We start from the raw sequence: 19346 nt of genomic DNA on the forward strand, positions 1-19346 counted from the left end.
TTAACATCACCATGTGCTGACTACTTGCGTAACCACGGGGGATGGAATGTGAGGGACACTAAATAGATTTGATCCCACTTTCTTCCATCTGTCAGATCCACCACCATCACTGGAAAACATTAGATTTGAATTTCTTAGGTAGCAGTTTCTAAGACATACCTGTGTCAAGCTTTATACTTTAAAAATCTGTGACAGAATTCACAAATTATGGAAAAATCCCTTAACAGATGTTTTTTAAGGGTGAGATGGGGAATGAATTAAACAGCCAAGGTATGGCAATAAGTCTTTATTTTTCATACAGGGTATTAACTGCAGGTAACCATCAGAGAGCACACTGCTATTTTCACATATATAGAACTGAACAAAAGCATTTCAGCATGCTGCCTTACGGTGTATAGAGACCTGGTGAACATTCAGACAGGAAATAAAATGGGCTAACACCATTTGTTGATACGCTATGAATCACTCAGCAGTGTTATTAAAGGTTGCCTTTACCTGAAGCAGAATTACCACTCTGGTAGCCCCTGGGCAATCCTAAAATGCAACTTTTCTGATGAGTATAACAAGCAGGCAAGGGGCAGAAGCCATGTTCTGAAAGGAGATGGATTTGGAACCTGGTTCTACACAAGTTGGTACAACCATCTTCAGCGCATAATATTGGGTTTCCTTTACTACATACATTGGCAATCAGCATAACTGAGAATTTCTAGGGTTATGAAACAACACTGTCCATATAATAGAACTACAGCTCTGCAACTTCTGCCCAGTTCTCACCTGTCGACCTGCAAAAACCCTTCATGTGAGGAGTTTTAGTGAAAGCCTGGAACTCCCGTAACAGACTTCTCAACCCAGCTCTAGATACTAAGTATCAGAAACAAGTCCCCTTGAAAGGATGTGTTCACTGGAAGATGGCAGTGCTTCTACTGGAGGTAAGTGTCAAGTTTCCGCTTGATGTTGTCAAAGGAGTCTGCTCCCATGTAATCAGCCTGGCCCTGTTCCCATCGCTCCTTCCTTTCCTCTGATGACACAAAAGGCTGTGGTGCAGCTGGGTTCTCCCCAAGGGACAGGTGTGAGACGGCTCCTGAGACATGTTCCTAGAAAAAAGGAGCACAATCAGAGACTCCTTGAGACAGCGGAAAATCACATCATTTTAAAAAATGCAATAAATTGAAGGTAAGAAAAGCCAGGATGAATTATCATGCAAAGTAGCAAAAACTGAAAAGCATTACATGAAACAAACAAAAAAGACACAAAAAATACAAGGGTCATGATTTTTTTTCCTAACAAAATGAAGACTTTATTGACTCAGTGGAAACATTGGGAGAACAAATTAATCAGGGTTAATGTTTAAGTTCTGCATACCTTTCTACAGAAGCCACAAGAGAAAGCCAGTGTATAGACCAAGTCTGAAAGCTGCAAACAGTTCATTAGAAAGTGTAAGATGGATAGGCAAAAGAACACAAGTGTCATGATAAATTCGCAATCTGTGTGGGCTCAGAAAGGTTGAGAACTTAAACAGAAATACACTTCAGATGCTACGCTTCAGAGAGAACCTACCCAGAGAGCCACAACACACACACAAGTGGTCACATTGTAAGAAGGAAAGCTAAATGGTTTTGAGGCTGTGTACCAAATTGTCTGTTCAAGCTTTCATTTGGATTACCAAGTAGCATCTATTCTTGTAGCTTCTGTTAATCTGCTTAGTTTTGAACAACTTTCAATTCCCATCTTCAACTTTTCTTAGTTCATAATTCTCAGCCCTTGTGTCACAGAAAGAACAGGGTAAATGTAGCAAACAGCAAATCTACACTAAATAAAATTTGACTCATATATGGATAGGCAGTTGACTTCAAGTATACCAAGGAAGGAATACCAGTGCAAAAGTGAGAAGGCTGGACATTTTAAAGGGAAAAAGAAGGTGAATAAGTAAAAATGGAAACGGCTTTTAAGAGAACATGGTGGAACAAATTTTTGGATACTTTAAATATACTGGAACTGCAAGGAAGTTGAGTATAGGATTGTGATGTAGTTAAAGCAACATAAGAAAGCACTTCCATTGGGTCAGTCCTGCCTTTGCCTTCCCTTTGTAACAGGAATGGTAAACAGGCTCTTCTGGAGTCCTCTGCTTCATAATGTGAGGGCTGTGAGTTTAGTGTGAACTTGCTAAGAGAAAGGCCCTTGAAATCTAGTGAAGGATGTTGGTTCTAACTTAAAATAGCTCAGCATTTAAAGCTTAATACATTCCCACCAGCTCGCACCACGAAGTGATACATGATGGGATGTCATGCGTGTACCACTGGTGGTTGAGAGCCACCCACCAGCGACACATACGAATTATGGCTGCATCATGAATGTGTTAATGCTCCCTCTGCCATGAAAGGTGCTATACTTAGTTCTGGTCTGAATCTATTTTAAGCAAGGTCCATCTCAAATTTTTGGTAAGGATAACTAACAGTCTGTCAGATCTGGATTTTGAGTCTCAGTTCTGCTGTTATCTTACACCACTAAGACAAGTTATGTAACTTCTTTAAGCCTCAGTTTATCTATAAATGGGATATTAATAGTACTTGGTACAGTAGTTGTAAGGATTAACTAAGAATAGCTAACTTTTATTAAGCACTTACTGTATGCCAGGTACTGTTTCACCTCCTGTACAAGTGTTACTTCATGGACCACACTTAGAATAAGAAGTGTTTAAAATAAAAGTGTCTCCCTTTCTCATTTCTATATTGTGGTACAAATACTAGCAAATGACTAAAATCTATACTGTAGGAAAAAGCATCCTTTAAAGTGCTATGATGATAGCCAGGCAATTAACCAATTTCCTGTTTATAATTTGTCCATTTAGTTGTTTTTTTATCTTAATGTTTAACGAGCTTAATTCCTCATTCTCTTCCAATTCATCCAAAAGAAAAACCCTCCCACAAGGACCTTAAACATGCTCTAAAAGTTTAAGTGTTAACATGTCATCTCCCTGTTAAAAAGAGATTTCTTTTTACAAACTTGCATAATCACAGTAGTATAAACAAGAAATAATAGTTATAGAAAAGTATTTAACGTACATATTGTAATTTTCACTGAAGACATTTTTCTAAGCAGATGGCAAATATGAAATAGGTATATTTAAATGGCTGGAGTTTCTAAAACATTAAATGGGCTGTTTTCCCCCTACCTCCAGGGCAAAATGCCTTACCACTGAGCTGCACCCCCAGTCTATTTATATAGGCTTACTACAGTAAGAATAATCTCGAAATTCTTCTTTGTAGACAATAAGCTAAGAGTTTTATAATCACAATGTACAGGTATATTTTTTTAAAAACCCTCTAAAAACATTCCTTATACTATCAGATGAAATTTGCCACACGGTATACTTTCACTCCTGTGGTGATATTTCTCCATTCTAAGACAGTCATTATTTTCTTTTCACAAAAATCATCTCTCTGTTTAAAATATTACCAAATACTCCCAAACGCTATTGACATACCAAGTTTTAAAAGGCATAGCACTAATGTATATGAAAGAAAAAATAGAAACAGAACTTACCACATTTTTGTATGAGCAGGTGTCTTTCACAAGCCCATGATGTTGAAGCAGAGGTAAAACACTGGTGGTGAAGATGTCCCACCACAGGTTGAGAAACTCCGGCTGAGTCATAGTGGGATCGTGGGACTCACTTTTAACACTTTTTGTTTGGGGATCATAAGTATAATTCCATGGCTTGACTCGTCCCAGGAAATGCACAACTTTGGCATTTGCACCAAACCTGCCAAGTGAACACAAGTTGAAACGGTCAGTGAATTCTGAGTCCAGACAGATAATCTGGATGCTGTTCTGTAATCTTAACAGTACGCCTTCCGTCCTGTAGTAGCAGCTAGAAAAGAAACTGGCCTCACTGTAAAACCAAGAAAAGATGCTTTAGAGATTAATCAACCAGCCAGGCGTGGTGGTGCACGCCTGTAATCCTAGCACTCGGGAAGCTGAGGCAGGAGGATTGTTACAAGTTCGAGACCAGCCTGGGCTACAAAGCGAGCTCAAGACCAGCCTGAAAAAAAAAAAAAAAAAAAGATTAGTCAACTATGTGTTAAATACACATAAAAATGCAAACGGAGTAGTTCAGTGCAACAACATGAGCACAGCTTCATCCTGGATAGGAAAGGCACAATCACTTAGAAAACTGCTATTTCCCAGTAAAGTTGAAAGTGCTCATGCTCTGCCACCCAGAAGCTAAGTTCCAGGTACAACAGAAGAAGACCACGCAGCAGGAGCACTGTTTGAAATGGCCCAAACACATGTCCACATGTTAAATTAGGTTATCGCTCACTGCTCAGCAAGTGTGTGCTGCTCCTGGCCTCTGCAGTGGAAGTACACTTTCCACTGGAAGCTGGATATGCCATTATGGCTTGGTCTGGCCAGTGGAAAGTGGGCAGCAGTGAGAATGCCTTACAGAAGCATTGGTTGATTCTGTTCACCCTCTTTGAGAAGTTGCAACTTCTGCCAGGAGAACATGCGAGAATATGCTCTGTGTAGTCTGCTATTTCCACAAGAATGGGAAACATGGCATAGATCAGGATCAAACCTGTGGCATTACTCCAGACAGAGCTGAGAAGATTGGAGCTAGCCCAGGTGATCCACCTTTAGAAAGAAGCAAGACAAGAAGTACTTACTTATCAAATATCACTTTGAGGTTTTATAGTTATGAATCTATTTCATCTTTGTCTAAAAAGAAAATTTCTGGTATATTAATACAGAATACAGCAATTGAAATGAACTAGCTGTACACCAATGCAGCAAATATGAGTTTTAAAAGCCTTTATATTGAAAAAAATGAGTAAAACAATGATCACACATTTGATTTACTTATATAGACAGAAAGGCACTGTTTGGAGATTAGAATACTGGATAATATGTATTTCATGATTTGTTTAACCTGTCGGGGGAGAAAGGAGAAGCTCTAATTAGAAGGAACAAAAGAGGCTTCTAAGATACTGTGCTCCACTTCTTTTTTAAATGAACTTTTATGCATAGAAACATGAAAATTGTACATATTAGTGTCACAGTGTGACATTTTGATACATGTGCAGTATGATTCAAATTACGTGAAACATATCTTCTTGAACCATTTTATGGTAAAACATTCAAAATATTTTCTTCTAGGTGTTTGATGTGGAGTATATTACTGTTATGTACAGTCACCCAACTGTGCTATTGCATTTTTTAATTTATGTGGTGGGTATTTTAAAACACTGCACAAAAGAAATCAGGAAAACAATCTCATCCACAGTAGCTTCAAAAAAAATACACCTAGGAATTAACCTAACCAAGGAACCGGAAAAACCTCTACAACAAAAACTATAGTACTCTGAAGAGAGATTAAAGAGGACATTAGAAAATGGAAAGACCTTCTGTTCCTGGGTAGGCAAAACAAACAGTGTCAAAATAGTTCTATTACCAAAAATGATTTAATGCAATTCCAATCAAAATACCAACAGCATTCTTAATAGATTTAGAAAAAAAAATCCTAAAATTGGTATGGAATCAGAAAAGATACTGAGTAGACAGAGCAACTGAGCAAAAACAAAGTAGAAGGCATTACAATCCCAGATTTCAAGTTATACTACAAAGCTACAGTAATAAAAATCGCATGGTACTGGCACAAAAATAGACATACTGACCAGTGGGATAGAACTGAGTATGCAGGAACAACTCTATGTGTTTCCAGCCATTTTGGTTTTCGACAAAAGGGGCAAAACACACTGGAGAATAGATACTCTCAAAAAAAAAGAAGTGCTTGGAAAACTGGCTATCCACTTGCAGAAGAATGAATCTAGATCCAAATCTCTTATTCTGTTCTAAAACCAAACCAAAAAAGGTCAGAGACCTAGATATAAAAAAAAACAGAAACACTGAGTTTGTTGGAAGAAAAAAATAGATAAAACTCTTGAAGACAGAGGCATAGGCAAGGGCTTTTAGAACAGAACCCAAAATGCACAAGAAATAATACCAAGAATCAACAAATAAGATGATATCAAATCAAAAAGCTTCTGCACAGAAAAAAACAAAACTAAAAGCAAAACCAAAAAACCAACCAATAGGGTGAAGAGACAATCTACAAAACGGGAAAAATTTTTTCCAGCTACTGCTCAGAAGACTAGTCCTACTGTTGAATACATAAAGAATTAAAAAAAAGATTAGATGTCCCAAAATAAAAAAAAAACCCAACCAGAAAATGGGTCATGGACATGAACACACACTTCACAGAAGTAGTAGAAATGGTTATTAAATACATGAAAAAATGTTCAGCATCTTTGGCCACTGGAGAAATGCAAATCAAAAACAACACCAATATTCCGTTTTACCCCGTGAAGAATAGGTTTCATGATGGACACAATGATAAATGCTGGTGAGGCTATGGGAAAAAAAGGAACCTTGTACATTGTTGGTAGAAGTGTAGACTAGTACAACCACTGTGGAAATCAGAATGGGGAGTTCTCAGAAAAGTAAAATTAGAAATTCCATTTGTTCCAGCTATTCTCTTCCTGGTAGCTTCCCAAGAGTTAAAAAAAAAATTACAGTGATACATGCATATCCATGCTTATGGCAGCACAACTCACAATAGTTAAATTATGGAAGTATCCTATATGTCCATTAACAGGATGAATGGATAAAGCAAATGTGGCATATATACACGATGGAGTACTACTCTGCCATAAAGGATAAACTTGAGTCATTTGCAGGAAAGTGGGTGTTGAGCCATAATAGTAAAGTAAGTCAGACACAGAAGGGTGAAGAGAGTATGCTTTCTCTTCTACGAGAAACCCAAAATACAGTATAAATAATTGAAAAAGCGAAATAAAATTTGGTAGGAAATAGCATTTGTGGAGATGGGAAGGGGGTCTGGAAAGGGGTGGAAGGGGAAGTAAAATGATCAGATGCAATATGTATATGTACCAATTCCCCAAGATGAATGTAATTTTTTTCTTTTAAGATCCCTCATTTTATTCTGTAGCATTCCAGACACATGTAATTGACATTAAGTTTTTATATTACATAATTGTGTAAGTTTCCTGTATCTGACACATGTTCAGAGGTGTCTGAAAATTATCACTGAGAACTTTGTGCATTCGTAGGGATTTAATTCAACAGGCATTCTTACATGTAGGCTAACCGAAGATTTGTGTACATCACTTAGGTTCCCGGTTTCTCACTCTTCTCCACTCTTTTATAATTACAAATGAAACCAAAATGACTAGAGGTGTTTTCATAAAGTACAGTAATATGAGTTTCCCCACTGTGCAGTGTCACGCTGCCAGGAAGGGAGGGTGAAAGTGAAGAATTCCCATGTTTTACATTTACACTTACTTTCAGTGCAGGTTTGTTTGTTCGTGTTTTCTCAAGTCATCGGAATCACTAACAGCTTTCTCACATTACCTACACAGGGGATCTGTCCAGCGTGAGGTCCTTCAGTATTTCAAGGTAAGTGAAAGAACTGAAGCGTTTCCCACACTGACTCCATACATCTGGCTTCTCTCCCATATGAATATTTTCATGTATTTGAATACATTATGAAAAATATACCTTTCAAACATTGCTCACATCTGTACAGATTCCCGCATGACATTTCTCATGTATGTAATGATACCTGTGTGTACTTTTTTGGAGACTGGATCTTGCTATGTAGTCCAGGTGGGCCTTGAACTTGTGGCAATCTTCCTCTTTCTGACTGCTGGGATTACAGGCATGTGCCACCATGCCCTGCTTAAGAATGTAATTATTATGTATCACAAACATACACCAAAATAAAAACGCCCCACATGCTGAAAAAATGCACATCTGCTATTCTGTGTGTGGGGGAACTATTGGAAGATAATAGGAAAATCTAAATAGTTACACCATGAAAAGCAAAACAAAAATAAAGTGGTATACATTTTCTGGCATACACTTCTGTGTAGATGCTGTATTTCATAGTAAATAGTATTTTCAAAGGAGTAAGATTGAAGCCTGGTCCTGTACGAGCTGGGAGGAAAATCTATGCATACAAAAACAGTAAAGATGACCGCAAGGAGTGCCAATAGGAAACTTAAGAACAGGGAGTGCTGGGAAACTTGGGTGTCACAAGCCGGCTGCAGGGGGCAGAGGTGCTGCAATGACAGCTGGGGACTTCAAGCTTGTGCAGCAGAGGGGATCTGGAAATCTGGTGATAATCTAGGAGTTCCAGGCAGGGAACACCTGTGCGCACTGCCAAGCATCCTCCAGAGTCAGACCTGGGAAGGCCCTCTGAATAGGGAAAGCGAGGTAAAGTAGGACGGATCCTTGGTGGCTGGGGCTCACATGTTAGATTTCAGTGGATTTACATAGGAACCCAATGTATTTGAGTATGATGTATAGATCAAAATAACGTAGATTCTGTTCACGTAACATTCTCTAACTCCTAGAGTTAGTTTATTTATTTTTTAACCTTAGAGGCCTGTTAAATAGATATCATCTGAGAATTTACTATGTTTGGGGCTCAAATACTTTAAGGATGTGGTCGAGAATAATGAAATTCCTACAAAGTAGACTTTATTAATGTGCTAGTTCAGGCACAGAGAGACCGAGTTGCTCAGGGCCACACAGCCATTAAATGGCAGAGAGGGATTTGGTACAATTTTGTCTCTTAATGCAGCCTGAGCTGCTCTGACCACCCTGTAATGGTGCCGCTTCAAAAATATGTAAGAAAAAGCCTGCTTGTAGAGTTCTTTACTCTTAAGGGTGATTACTGCACATGACATTTCTTTCAAAAATGAAAAGAATACCTGATATCCCCAAGCTTATTCTTTACATACGCCCTATACTTTACACACACATACACAATGGTATCCTTCAAAGGATAGATATTATAGGGTCCAAACTTGTGCCATACATATGGCCATCTGCTAAACAGGCAACTGTTACGCTACATTCAATGTGTGTTCCGGGTCATCCACAAAAAACAACAGCACAATCAAGGCAACAAGTCAGGGCTATCAGGGCCATGCTGATGTTAAGGGATGCGGGAATTTTGAAGCAGTAACTGCAGGTGGGATTCTCAGAGGAGACTGTGCAGGAAGTGGGAATAGGACAATGCCTGGGAAAAACAGGCAGGATTCAGACAACTATTCTCGACAAATATTCTAGCGATGATCATGAGGAAACCCATCCCAGAGATGCGTGTGTTTTATGGGGCGGGGGTGGGTAGACAGGTACTGCCTCATTCCTGCGATACACACCATGAGACCTAAAACCTGAATGTTGCACATAGCACAGGTATGTCTTCCTTCCACTTTCTCAGACATTCACTCCTCGTGACTCAACTTCATTGCCCACAGCATTTCTCTGCTTGTCCTATATTAACCAACCACTGCCTCAACCTGTATATTGATAGCCATGCTCACATTAACCTATACCTAATATAAACATAATACACAGTTGTAACACGGTAGCAATGCCAACTAAAATAAATGAAAACATGAACGGAGTGTGAACTCTGTCCCTTTCTGATCTGTTCCCCTAGCAGTTCGCAGATGAGTAGGCGGTATTAACGAGTACTAGCTCACAAATATGAACACTCACACCGGCCAGGCACTGCTTAGCATTTGCAGGGTTTGCTTCATTTCGTCTCCAAAACTAGGATGTGAGGCAACTAAGGCACGAAGTTAAATAACTCATCAAGGATGAGACAGCTGGTGAGTGACGGCTGGGATTCTACCCAGGCGGTCTGGCACCAGAGCAAAAGCTCTTAACCAGGATGTTATTGTAAGGCACTTTCAGAATGATGAGGGCATTGTCTGACAGTGGCATTGGTTAATGCATGCATTAGCCTCCACCTGCAGTCAACTGGAGAGTGTAAAAGGGAAGACCCAAGTTCTCAAGGACCTAGCAACAGAAAGTACCAACGGGAGAGAAAGCTACAACGTGGGCAAGTTGGCACTAACAGTCTGAAGAAAGACTGTTCTTAGAAGGACATGGTTTGTGCAAAGATTGAGGAAAATAGGAAGAATGAAAATAAGAAATGGGTGATGGCTTTTAGGGCCATGGTGTCCCTCAGGTGGACTGCTGCGCAGGGTCAAGGCCTCCTTATCAGCTGTCCAACACCTCATTCTGTCAGCTGGGACTTTGGAACAGACAAAAATGCACAGGCACAATGTTCCGACCCACGCGCACACCAAGACTGCCCAGCACTCCGCCTTAGGCCGGAAGTGCGCCCGGCCTCCGGTCCTGTCTGTGGGCCCACATGGCTCGCGTCCTCTCTGTGACTGCTTTAGGGGCCTCTGCAGCTCCCCTGCATTCGCACTGGCTGGCACCTCTCTCTGGCCTTCCTCTGAGTGTCACTAGGAGTGCCATCGGGACACTTCCGTTGTCCTGCAATGGGGCTCCAGCTTTGGGCTCCACCATCAGGTGTCTGTTTTCGAGTGTCTCTTTAAGGCTAAATCACTGCTATCTCCTATGGCTAGAAGGCTTCTCTCTCAAAGGACGTTTCTTAGCTATGCACTGGATAGTCCTTTCATAGACAAAGCGGCCTTAATTTTAAGAAATTCTTTGATAAGATTGTTTGAGGTAGAAAATGAGCACTGAAGTGGTCAGCAATGCGGGTGGAACTGCCCTTTCTGCTTTAAGGCAGGAAATCCTTGGGGGCTAGTAAGCTGGGGCTGGGTGGGGAGGCACAAAGGGGTGAGCGGAGCGGTGGAAGGTGGCACAGAGAAGGCGACACCCCCTCCCAGCAGTGACCAAACTTCTGTGACAAAGCAGCAGTAACACACTGGAATGTGGGAGTAGTTTTCCTGGAAAAGCTAACGGGAGCCAGGTTTGGAGGGTGCAGCTGAACAGCCCACGAGGACTCAGGAGTGCGAAGGCGGAGAGAACACGAGGGGAGGAGCTAAGCAACCACACAGAAATCACGCAGAGGCTTCGGATGTCATGAGTTCAGGCTGTGCACAGCCCTATTTCTGTCCAGTACGCAACGGGAACTCTTTTTATTTTTGGATGCATTCAGAATTTGGATGACTTGAGCTGCCACACACTCGACACGCATAGACGTGAGTAACAGCGGAGGATAGGAAGAGAGCACATTTAGAGAAAGGGATCTTCACAAGAAGAGCAGGTCTGGGTAATCACTGATCATGGACCACTGGCGCCAGCCCACAGCCCCGTCGCAGGAGGGCAGAGGGAATGGGACAGAAGGCAGCTGCTAAGTGGGAGAATATAATGAAGCTTGAGGAGAAGAAGGGAAGGAAGTGTACTGGAGTTCTATCTATGTAGTCATCAAAGTACATTCCTGGAAATTATCTAGGGCTATCCTTGGCTGGGTGCAGAGGACACTTTCTGGGCCCACACCAGCCACCTCACCAGAAGGATTAGGAGTTCCTTTAACTACAGAACTATTTTCTAATTGTACAGCAAAGTGGGGTTTGTTTACCCAGCAAAAGAGGCTGAAGGACTTATCCCATAGGTTTTCATGATAATACGTGGTACACAAAATAGGTGAGTGAAAGGTCTCAAATACTAGTCTGTTTTTTTAATCTAGAGTTACAATGAATCGGTGAGTTTCAAACAATTATTATGTTTAGATTATGTTTCCAAGAGCATTTTTTGATCATCTCAATCAGTTCACCCTTCAACATTTATGAAAATCCAAAATAATCCTATCAAAGTAAGGAACAAGGGCATAAGTAAAAATGGAAGTTATTTCTTGCCTCAAAGAATATTTTAGGAACTGGGAGGTTGCTCTTCAGTGGAAAAGCTTCCATGTAGTATGTGCAAGGTCCTGAGTTGGATCCCTGGCACTACAGGGAAAAAATTAGCCTAAATGCAAATTTGGGAGCACACTTACAGAAGGGTAACACGTGGTATTTCTAGTGCTGTTTTTACCCACCAAAAGTGACAATCAGGTGTCAGCCAACTGCTTGGCTAAAAGCAAAATAGCTAATGAATTGGTGAAGGAAATGTTGATGGAGGAAGATAAGCCCAACTGACCTCAACTCAGAATGAAGGATAACAGAGATTCACTGACTCATGCCCTAATTTATCCACCATATTGCCAGCCAGGAAAAAAAAAAGTTGGGTATATATTACAATTGTCTCTAAATTACTGCGCCATTCATTCTGACTCAGTAAGGGGGATTTATCTCAGCTTGCATACATCTCTTAAAATAAATGTTCTAATTTTAACTTGATAGAATCTCTAAAGAGTCGTCCAGATCACAAGACACAGTTTGAACCCGAGCCAGCAATAATACTGCTTATGTTAGCCGTTAAAATAATCCCTGTGACCTGACGCTACCGAAAGATCAGATAGAATTTTCATGACTAGTTTAGTAGTGGAGAAATGTAACTGGGCACATGCCGGTGAAATTATAAAACTGTTTGGAATGGAAAAGGAACTAATCCATGAGAATATACACAGAAGCATTTTTAGCTCTCAGCAAGTGTTTTATATTCAATGTTCGATTTCGTACTAAGGAAGACAGCTTATTCGAAACACTGCTCTGAAAAAACAGAGCAACAGTGCCAAGCATCCTCTTGCCCATGCAGTGACTCATGATCATTGCTTTGTCGCTACTCACTCACGCACCTTCCCAGACTCACTCACACTTGTGGGTACAAGCGTACGTAAGCCCTTCCTCCTCTCACCCCCACTTAGCCACCTGTCCTCCCTCACCACAACACTCCTCCTCTTACCCACCCACAATTAAAATCAAGAGGCACAAACTCAAGTGTCCAAGGGATAGGGCTGATTATACAGAGGCGTCACCTAGTGAGGTAGGGACTGTCGGGTACAGGGGACTGCATGTCCTACCCTCAGAACACGACTGCTTTCCAGACACAAACAACAGTGACCGCAGCAAGCTCCTAATTTTTGCTTGTCTTGCAAGTGAATCCTCTGACAACGCCCTGGAAATCAGAACTTTGTCAGCACTCAAACCCAGGCTTTACTAACTAGAGGAAGTCCTCATCTATGAACACCGCCTACAAGGTTGGTCTCTTTCACAAATGAGGTCAGGGAAAGACTCACAATGCTAGCACGTTATAAGGACTCTCCGGCCGGTAGCAGGTCAGTTGTTTTTTTTTTTTAGTTTATACTGTCTGGCTGCTCATTTATGCACCCAAACAAACTTGCCCCGCCTACTGCCTTCCGGTCCCACATGCTAACTTGCTTTCATGTTTCTAAGGATGGACTGTGCGGATCTTACCTGAAGTGACCCTTTCTCCTTGTGCACAAGGTCCCATCCTCTTTACTCAGGCATCACTCCAATGCCTCTCCTCGATTTTCTGCATTTATTGTTACCTCTGTGCAGGTCTCCGACACCAGTAGAAGAATATGCTGTAACACCTGCTCTATTTACAAAACAGGCACTACCATCCTCTTTTGACCCTATGTTCCTGCCCAGCTGCCAATCTATTTTTCTGCTCCCCTTGAAAGCAGATGCCTCGGAAGAGGCGTGTACATTCACTACCTCCATTCTCTTGGACAACCTTGTGTTAGGCTTCTCCTCCTCTGCTTCACCAGAGGTACTCTTGCCAAAGTCACTAGTGACCTCTGTATTCTACGCCAGAGCTAATTCTTAGCTGTTCTCTTATCAGACCTATCATGGCAGCTAACCCAGATCTGGTCACTCCACGCTTAGAGCTTTCTTTGTGTGGGTTCCGTCACACCACACTTTCCTGTCTCCTTGTAACTTGCTGTTCTTGGTCTCTTTCCCTATTCTTCCTGTTTTCCTGCCTCGGGGTTTAATCTTCAGAATTTTTTTTCTATCAATAACTACTCCCTAGGCTGCATCATCTTGTCCCGTGGCTGTAAATATCACTTCTATGCTGGCAAGTCTCATGGTTTTTCCTCACTTAGATTTTCCTCCTGACTTTCTTATCTGCCTGCCTACTTCCAGCTTTTACTTAGGATGCTAACATGTATCCCTCATCAACTCCAAACCAAACACATTCAATACATCTCCGATCAGCCCTTGCCCCCAGAACCGGCCTCACTCACAGTCCTTCCCAGTTCAAGAAAATGAAAATTCCATCACTCCAGCAGCTTAGGTCATGAGTCCCTAGTAATCCTATTTGATATATCCTACCAAATATTTGACTTTACCAAAGACATTTGAAATCTGTGTTTTGTATGAAATTCCATGCTTTTTTTTTTTTTTTTCGGTCTTTTTGAGACAAGGTCTTGCTATGCAGTTCAAGCTGGCTTTGAGCTCACTTTGTAGCCCAGGCTGGTCTCAAATTTACAAAGATCCTCCTGCCTCAGCTTCTGGAGTGCTGGGATTACAGGTGCTCGCCACCATGCCTGGCTAATTCCCTGATTTTTAAACATCAAAGACTGAGTTTGAAATTCTGCGTAGCAGAAACAAAGCATATTTGTAGGACAAACACAGTACACAGCTTCCAAGGAAGGTTTATCTTCCACTCAATGCTTTCACTTTTGGCCTGCCATGAGCACCCTTCTCCTGCTGGTACAGCAACCTGACCTCCGCCCGGGGTCGCACTCTCATTTGCCTATTGTCAGAGCAGCCTTGAAGGCAGAGTTCTAGGTAGGCTCTGAGGTTTGATTCACTGTACTGAGTAAAACAAAAAAAGGATAAAAGCTGGATTTAGTCTGATATGGAAGCTATCTAGTCAAGACAGGTAGGACAGCAGAACAGACAGCAGTAAGATCCAAGGGCGGATAAACAATTAGACACGAGTAAGAATGACTAGATGATAACATTATTTGGTCCCTGAAGTCCAAAAGGGATCACTAACATCAGAAAAGAACAAGATGTCTGCACAGCCACGACTTGCTTCTTCCTCAGCAGTCGATGCCTGAAGGACTGTGCCGTGCAGTGTATAGGTAACTGCACACCTAAGCAAGTGCAGAACGGGTCAACTCTTGGCGCCTTGCGCGGCAGCTGACCATACTGCGCATGCTCCGCAGTTACCAAGGGAACAAACCGGGAGTACGTCAACAAATGGCTGCAGGGAAAGAAAGAGTGATTCAAAATACAACAGTCTCAGGGTTTTGAATAAAGATGTAGAAATGTAAAAAGAAATGAAAAAGGTTACGGCCTCAATGAAAATAGTCACAGAGACAGCACTGGTCCAGGGGACCCCGGGATCATGTAAAACCAATCAAGTCAGAAATGTACAAGAACAATATAATTTAGGATAGGAAAGGTTCAACTTCTGAAAATATTAATTTGAAGCATGCTTGATAAGGTCTTAGTGAATAAGCCACATTCTTGATATGGATGACTATCCTCAAAGAAGTTCAAAGCAGTAAAATAACTGGGGAACATTTTAATTCTCACCAGGCATATTTAAACTCAAGTGAAAAGGTAAAATAAAAAATATTTTTATGAAACTATTTGGTGTAAATTGGGCTTTGTACGAAATCAATTTGACCAGTCTCTTGAGTGGGATGAGGCAATATCAGAGAATTCTTTTTTCTTTTTTAGTACCAGAAATTGAACTCAGGACCTTGCACTTGCTGGGCAGGCATTTGTGCCGCTGAGCTATATCCTTGGCCAGAGAATTCTTTATCTTTACTTTGGGCATGTTTTATAAAGCATGAGATGACCTAAACAGCTGTGGCTATGACAGAACGCTCAGACAGCACAAAGTGACTGATTCTTTTTTGTTATTTTGGAGACAGGGTCTCACTACGCAGTTCAGGCTGGGCTTGAGCTCACTTTGTAGCGCAGGCTGGTCTCAAACTCACAGTGATCATCCTGCCTTGGCCTCCCAAGTGCTGGGATTATAGGCGTGTGCCACCATGCTTGGCTTAAGTGACTGATTCCAAAGAGATTTTTTTCTAGCATTACAAACAAACCAAATTCTATTTTATGAATAAAAGGGGCCCTCCAGGTACAGAAAACTTCTTTAGAAAACTAATATTCATTAAAGCCTACTATATTCCAAAGATTATGCGAGGCATTTTCAACAGCACTAATCCACTGAGAAACACATCAATAACTAGTTTCCCAATGCATATAGCTAAAAATTAGCTTAGAAACAACTAAACATAACATTGCAGTTCTCAAATTATGCTGTATTAAAGAGGATCTTCTGGGCTGGGGATTTAGCTCAGTGGCACAGTGCCTGCCTAGCAAGCGCAAGGTCGTGAGTTCGATTCCTGGTACTGGAAAAAAAAAAATAAATAAAGAGGACCTTCTACTATAAAAATGTTACTAATTTTGTGTTTTAGAAGCTATGTTTCAGTAAACTTCTAAAGTGGTAAAACAAGCTGGGCGTGGTGGCACGTGATGAGTGAATCACATAACCTTTTTCATTTCTTTTTACTTTTCTACATCTTTATCCAAAACCCTGAGACTGCTGTATTTTGAATCACTCTTTCTGTGATGAGTGATTTATTATGAGTGATTCTGAATCACTCATAATAAATAAATAGTGGTAAAACTTTTAAGTGTTACCTTTATATTTTCTTCTATCCAAATGGAATGTACAGAAAAGCATTAGGAATGTTACTTTGTGGCTCAAATTCATGGTTAAGTTTGACTCACTTTAGGCTGAACTTCATATAATAGCTCAATAGTTCTGCTGAAAGGCTCCGACCTTGTTCTAAGACAACCAAGTCTCAAGATTCTGGGACACCCAAACACTGCCTTGGTGACCTCAGCATACATGGTTATTGAGTTGTGGGACAAATCTTCAATTTCGTCCAGGAAGTTCAAGTTGCCCTAAACCACTCCCTGGAACTGATTCCATGTGCCATCACCCACGGTGACCCAGGTAAAGCACCTAGGAAGGAGCTGCTTAATATCAGAGTACCAGAGTAATTCTGAACCCAGGACGACATTTCAAATTCGCAGTACTCTTTCAGGAATAGCTATAGGGACACAAATGTTCACGATAGGGTATTTAGGTTTAAAAGGGATTTGAACCATTTTACAGTAACTTAAAATGACATACATCTTTTCACCCCTTCTACACATATAAAGAACTATACGGGAGATATCTCTGAAGATAGACCTCTGCAAGAAAAATAAAAACACTTTCTGGCAGAAGGAAGAGAAAATGAGTTCTCTGGTCTGCTTTCAACATTCCTAAACGGGCAGCAAGAGGTGAGACAAGGCTTGGCTTTGAGCAATCTTATCACAGAGAAGTAGAGCTGGCAACACCAAGAACAAGCTGTGCAGAAGCAGTGTGAGCTCCTGGCAGCCTGCAAGCTGCCTGATGTCTGGCCAGGGAGTGGAATTGCTCCTCACTGCCTCAATGCGTCATATACTCTACAGCGATGGCAATAAATCAGAGGTTTCCAAAATTAGCACTCACTCGCTGAGCTATGAGAAAAAAAACCATTCTAGCCACTTTAGTTCTAGATCTCAAGCTTTCTCTGGGAAATCCACTTAGAGGACATCAAACAACTGGATTCTTGAGATAAGGAGACCTCAGTTGCCTCTGCTACATCTGGTTCTTGTTCTTCTGTGTTAAGATAAATGTAAGCCATGTCCACGAAAGCCAGGCTGGGTCTGAAAGGTACAATGGGTTCCGTGTTGGCAAGTAAGATAAAATCAGATAGAACCAAACTAAGTCAGAGGAAAATAGTGACCCAGCAAACACTAGGCTCTCCCTGCTTGGGAACAGAACAAGTGGAGGATGTCAGATCCACGCCACCCAGAAGGGTCACTCTAAGATCCTCGGTTCACTGTGTGACACTGGGTGTAGCGGTCACGCTATTAAAAATTCTTTCTCCTCGACACTATCACCTGTTTGCTTGCTAAGCTGAATTTAGTCAATTAAACTATAAGCAACTTCCCTATTGTGGACAACTTCACCTTTAGGGGTCAAGCTGTTATAATTCGTAGGAACACGTTCAAACTGGCAGGGCTGGCCCGGCAGTGACACACGCCTGTGATCTCAGCTACTCAGAAGGCTGAGGCAGGAGTGCAGTGTGAGGCTAGCCTGGGAAACTTGGTAAGACCCTATCTCAAAATGAAAAAAAAAAAATTATAGGGCTGGGGATGGAGCCTCAGTGATAAAGCACTTGCCTAGCATGCGTGAAGCTCTGTGATCAGTCCTCAGACCCGCTGAGGGCAGGGCTAGTCATGAGGCAATAAAGATCCAAATAAATCAGGTCCACAGTCCTATGTAGGAGAGCTTCGTATCTTACAAGGCCAAATACTAAGGGAAGAAAATGATGCTCCTCCTGCTCTTCTCTTGATCCTAAATCCTTTTCTGTTTCCTTTACTCAAAATATAGTTGGTACGTTTTAGAGCTTGGCTGTTTCACTGGGGGAAGGGCAGAGAACCGACAGGCCATAATGTCATAGACGAATGCCAAGGGGGCACTTTGGGAAGAAAGAACATCATATGCTTCGATTCCTAACTGGGGAATGCTGAGAGTCTGCTCAAAAACAGAGAAGGAAGCACTTCGGCCACAGGAAGACAGGCATGCTTATTACTGTGGTAGTAATAAGGACACTGGATAATGACATACGAGGAGTGAAAGGCCTTTTGTTTTCTGCCTACGCAGGAATGCCAATGCAGGATAGAGATTAGAAAGACAAGCCCAGCTCCATAAAGGGCTTCGCTGCTCACGGCGCTGTCTCGAGATCAACCTGACAGCTAGGCCCCAATTCAAGAAATCTGAATCATCTTCTCAGTTCAACGCACTGAGTCAGAGAGTAAAGAACAGGGCCCAGGCCCGGGAAGGGAGATAAACACTGCGACGAGGCTGTATTAGCTGCTGTGTTTTCACCGTACCAGCGAGTAAACAAGGGCGTTACCAAAAACAATGATGACAACAAAGACAAATGTCCACTTAGAACGCAGGCGCATCAACGTACTTTATCCTCTGGACAAGCCTATGAGGTAGATACTATTTTCATTGTTGTTTTACATATGGAAAACTGGAACACAGTCATAAATCATCCTGAGGTACATGACAGAGTACAGACATAGTGCCCTGCTTTTCTGGCTTCAGGAATTATTCTTAACACTATGCTGACAGACAGCCAAAATGACAAACACCCTACCATTAACTGCGCACAGGCCAGACCCTCCTCTAACCATGCTCCACGAGTACCTCCCTTAACGCACACCGTGACCCCATGAAGACACCAAGGCAGAGTGTTTAGTACCCAGTCCAAGGTTTCCGTCCAGTAAGAGACTACTCCAGGATGTGCCCTGGGAGAACCCGGCACCAGAGCTACTCTTAACCAGGACACCGCACTGCTGCTGGTGTCTCGTTATGTGGAGACATTGTTATGTCTCCACATAACAATCATGGAGGGAGCTGTTAACTCCCTCTCTGGGCAAGGTAGGAAAACTCAAGTTCAGGGAGCAGTTATGAGTCAGAGTCTGCGTTTATGCCTAGGTATGGATCTCGCCTTC

General features: G+C 41.7%; 1 protein-coding gene across 2 annotated transcripts in view; it reads right to left on the reverse strand.

Annotated features, from left to right (window-relative positions):
- Positions 1–271: 271 nt before the first annotated feature.
- Gyg1 (glycogenin 1) overlaps positions 272–19346 on the reverse strand; it is a gene marked incomplete at its 5' end in the record, with an annotated part of 32181 nt that continues 13106 nt past the window's right edge. Inside the window, 3 exon segments of one of the 2 annotated variants that reach the window (XM_013502749.1) lie at positions 272–1094; positions 1363–1413; positions 3544–3763. In XM_013502749.1, coding sequence (XP_013358203.1) covers positions 921–1094; positions 1363–1413; positions 3544–3763 — 445 coding nt within the window. 2 annotated transcript variants of the gene reach the window in all.

This window comes from Chinchilla lanigera, unplaced genomic scaffold (assembly GCF_000276665.1).
Source record: "Chinchilla lanigera isolate Chin_1 unplaced genomic scaffold, ChiLan1.0 scaffold00073, whole genome shotgun sequence".
NCBI classification, from domain to species: domain Eukaryota; kingdom Metazoa; phylum Chordata; class Mammalia; order Rodentia; family Chinchillidae; genus Chinchilla; species Chinchilla lanigera.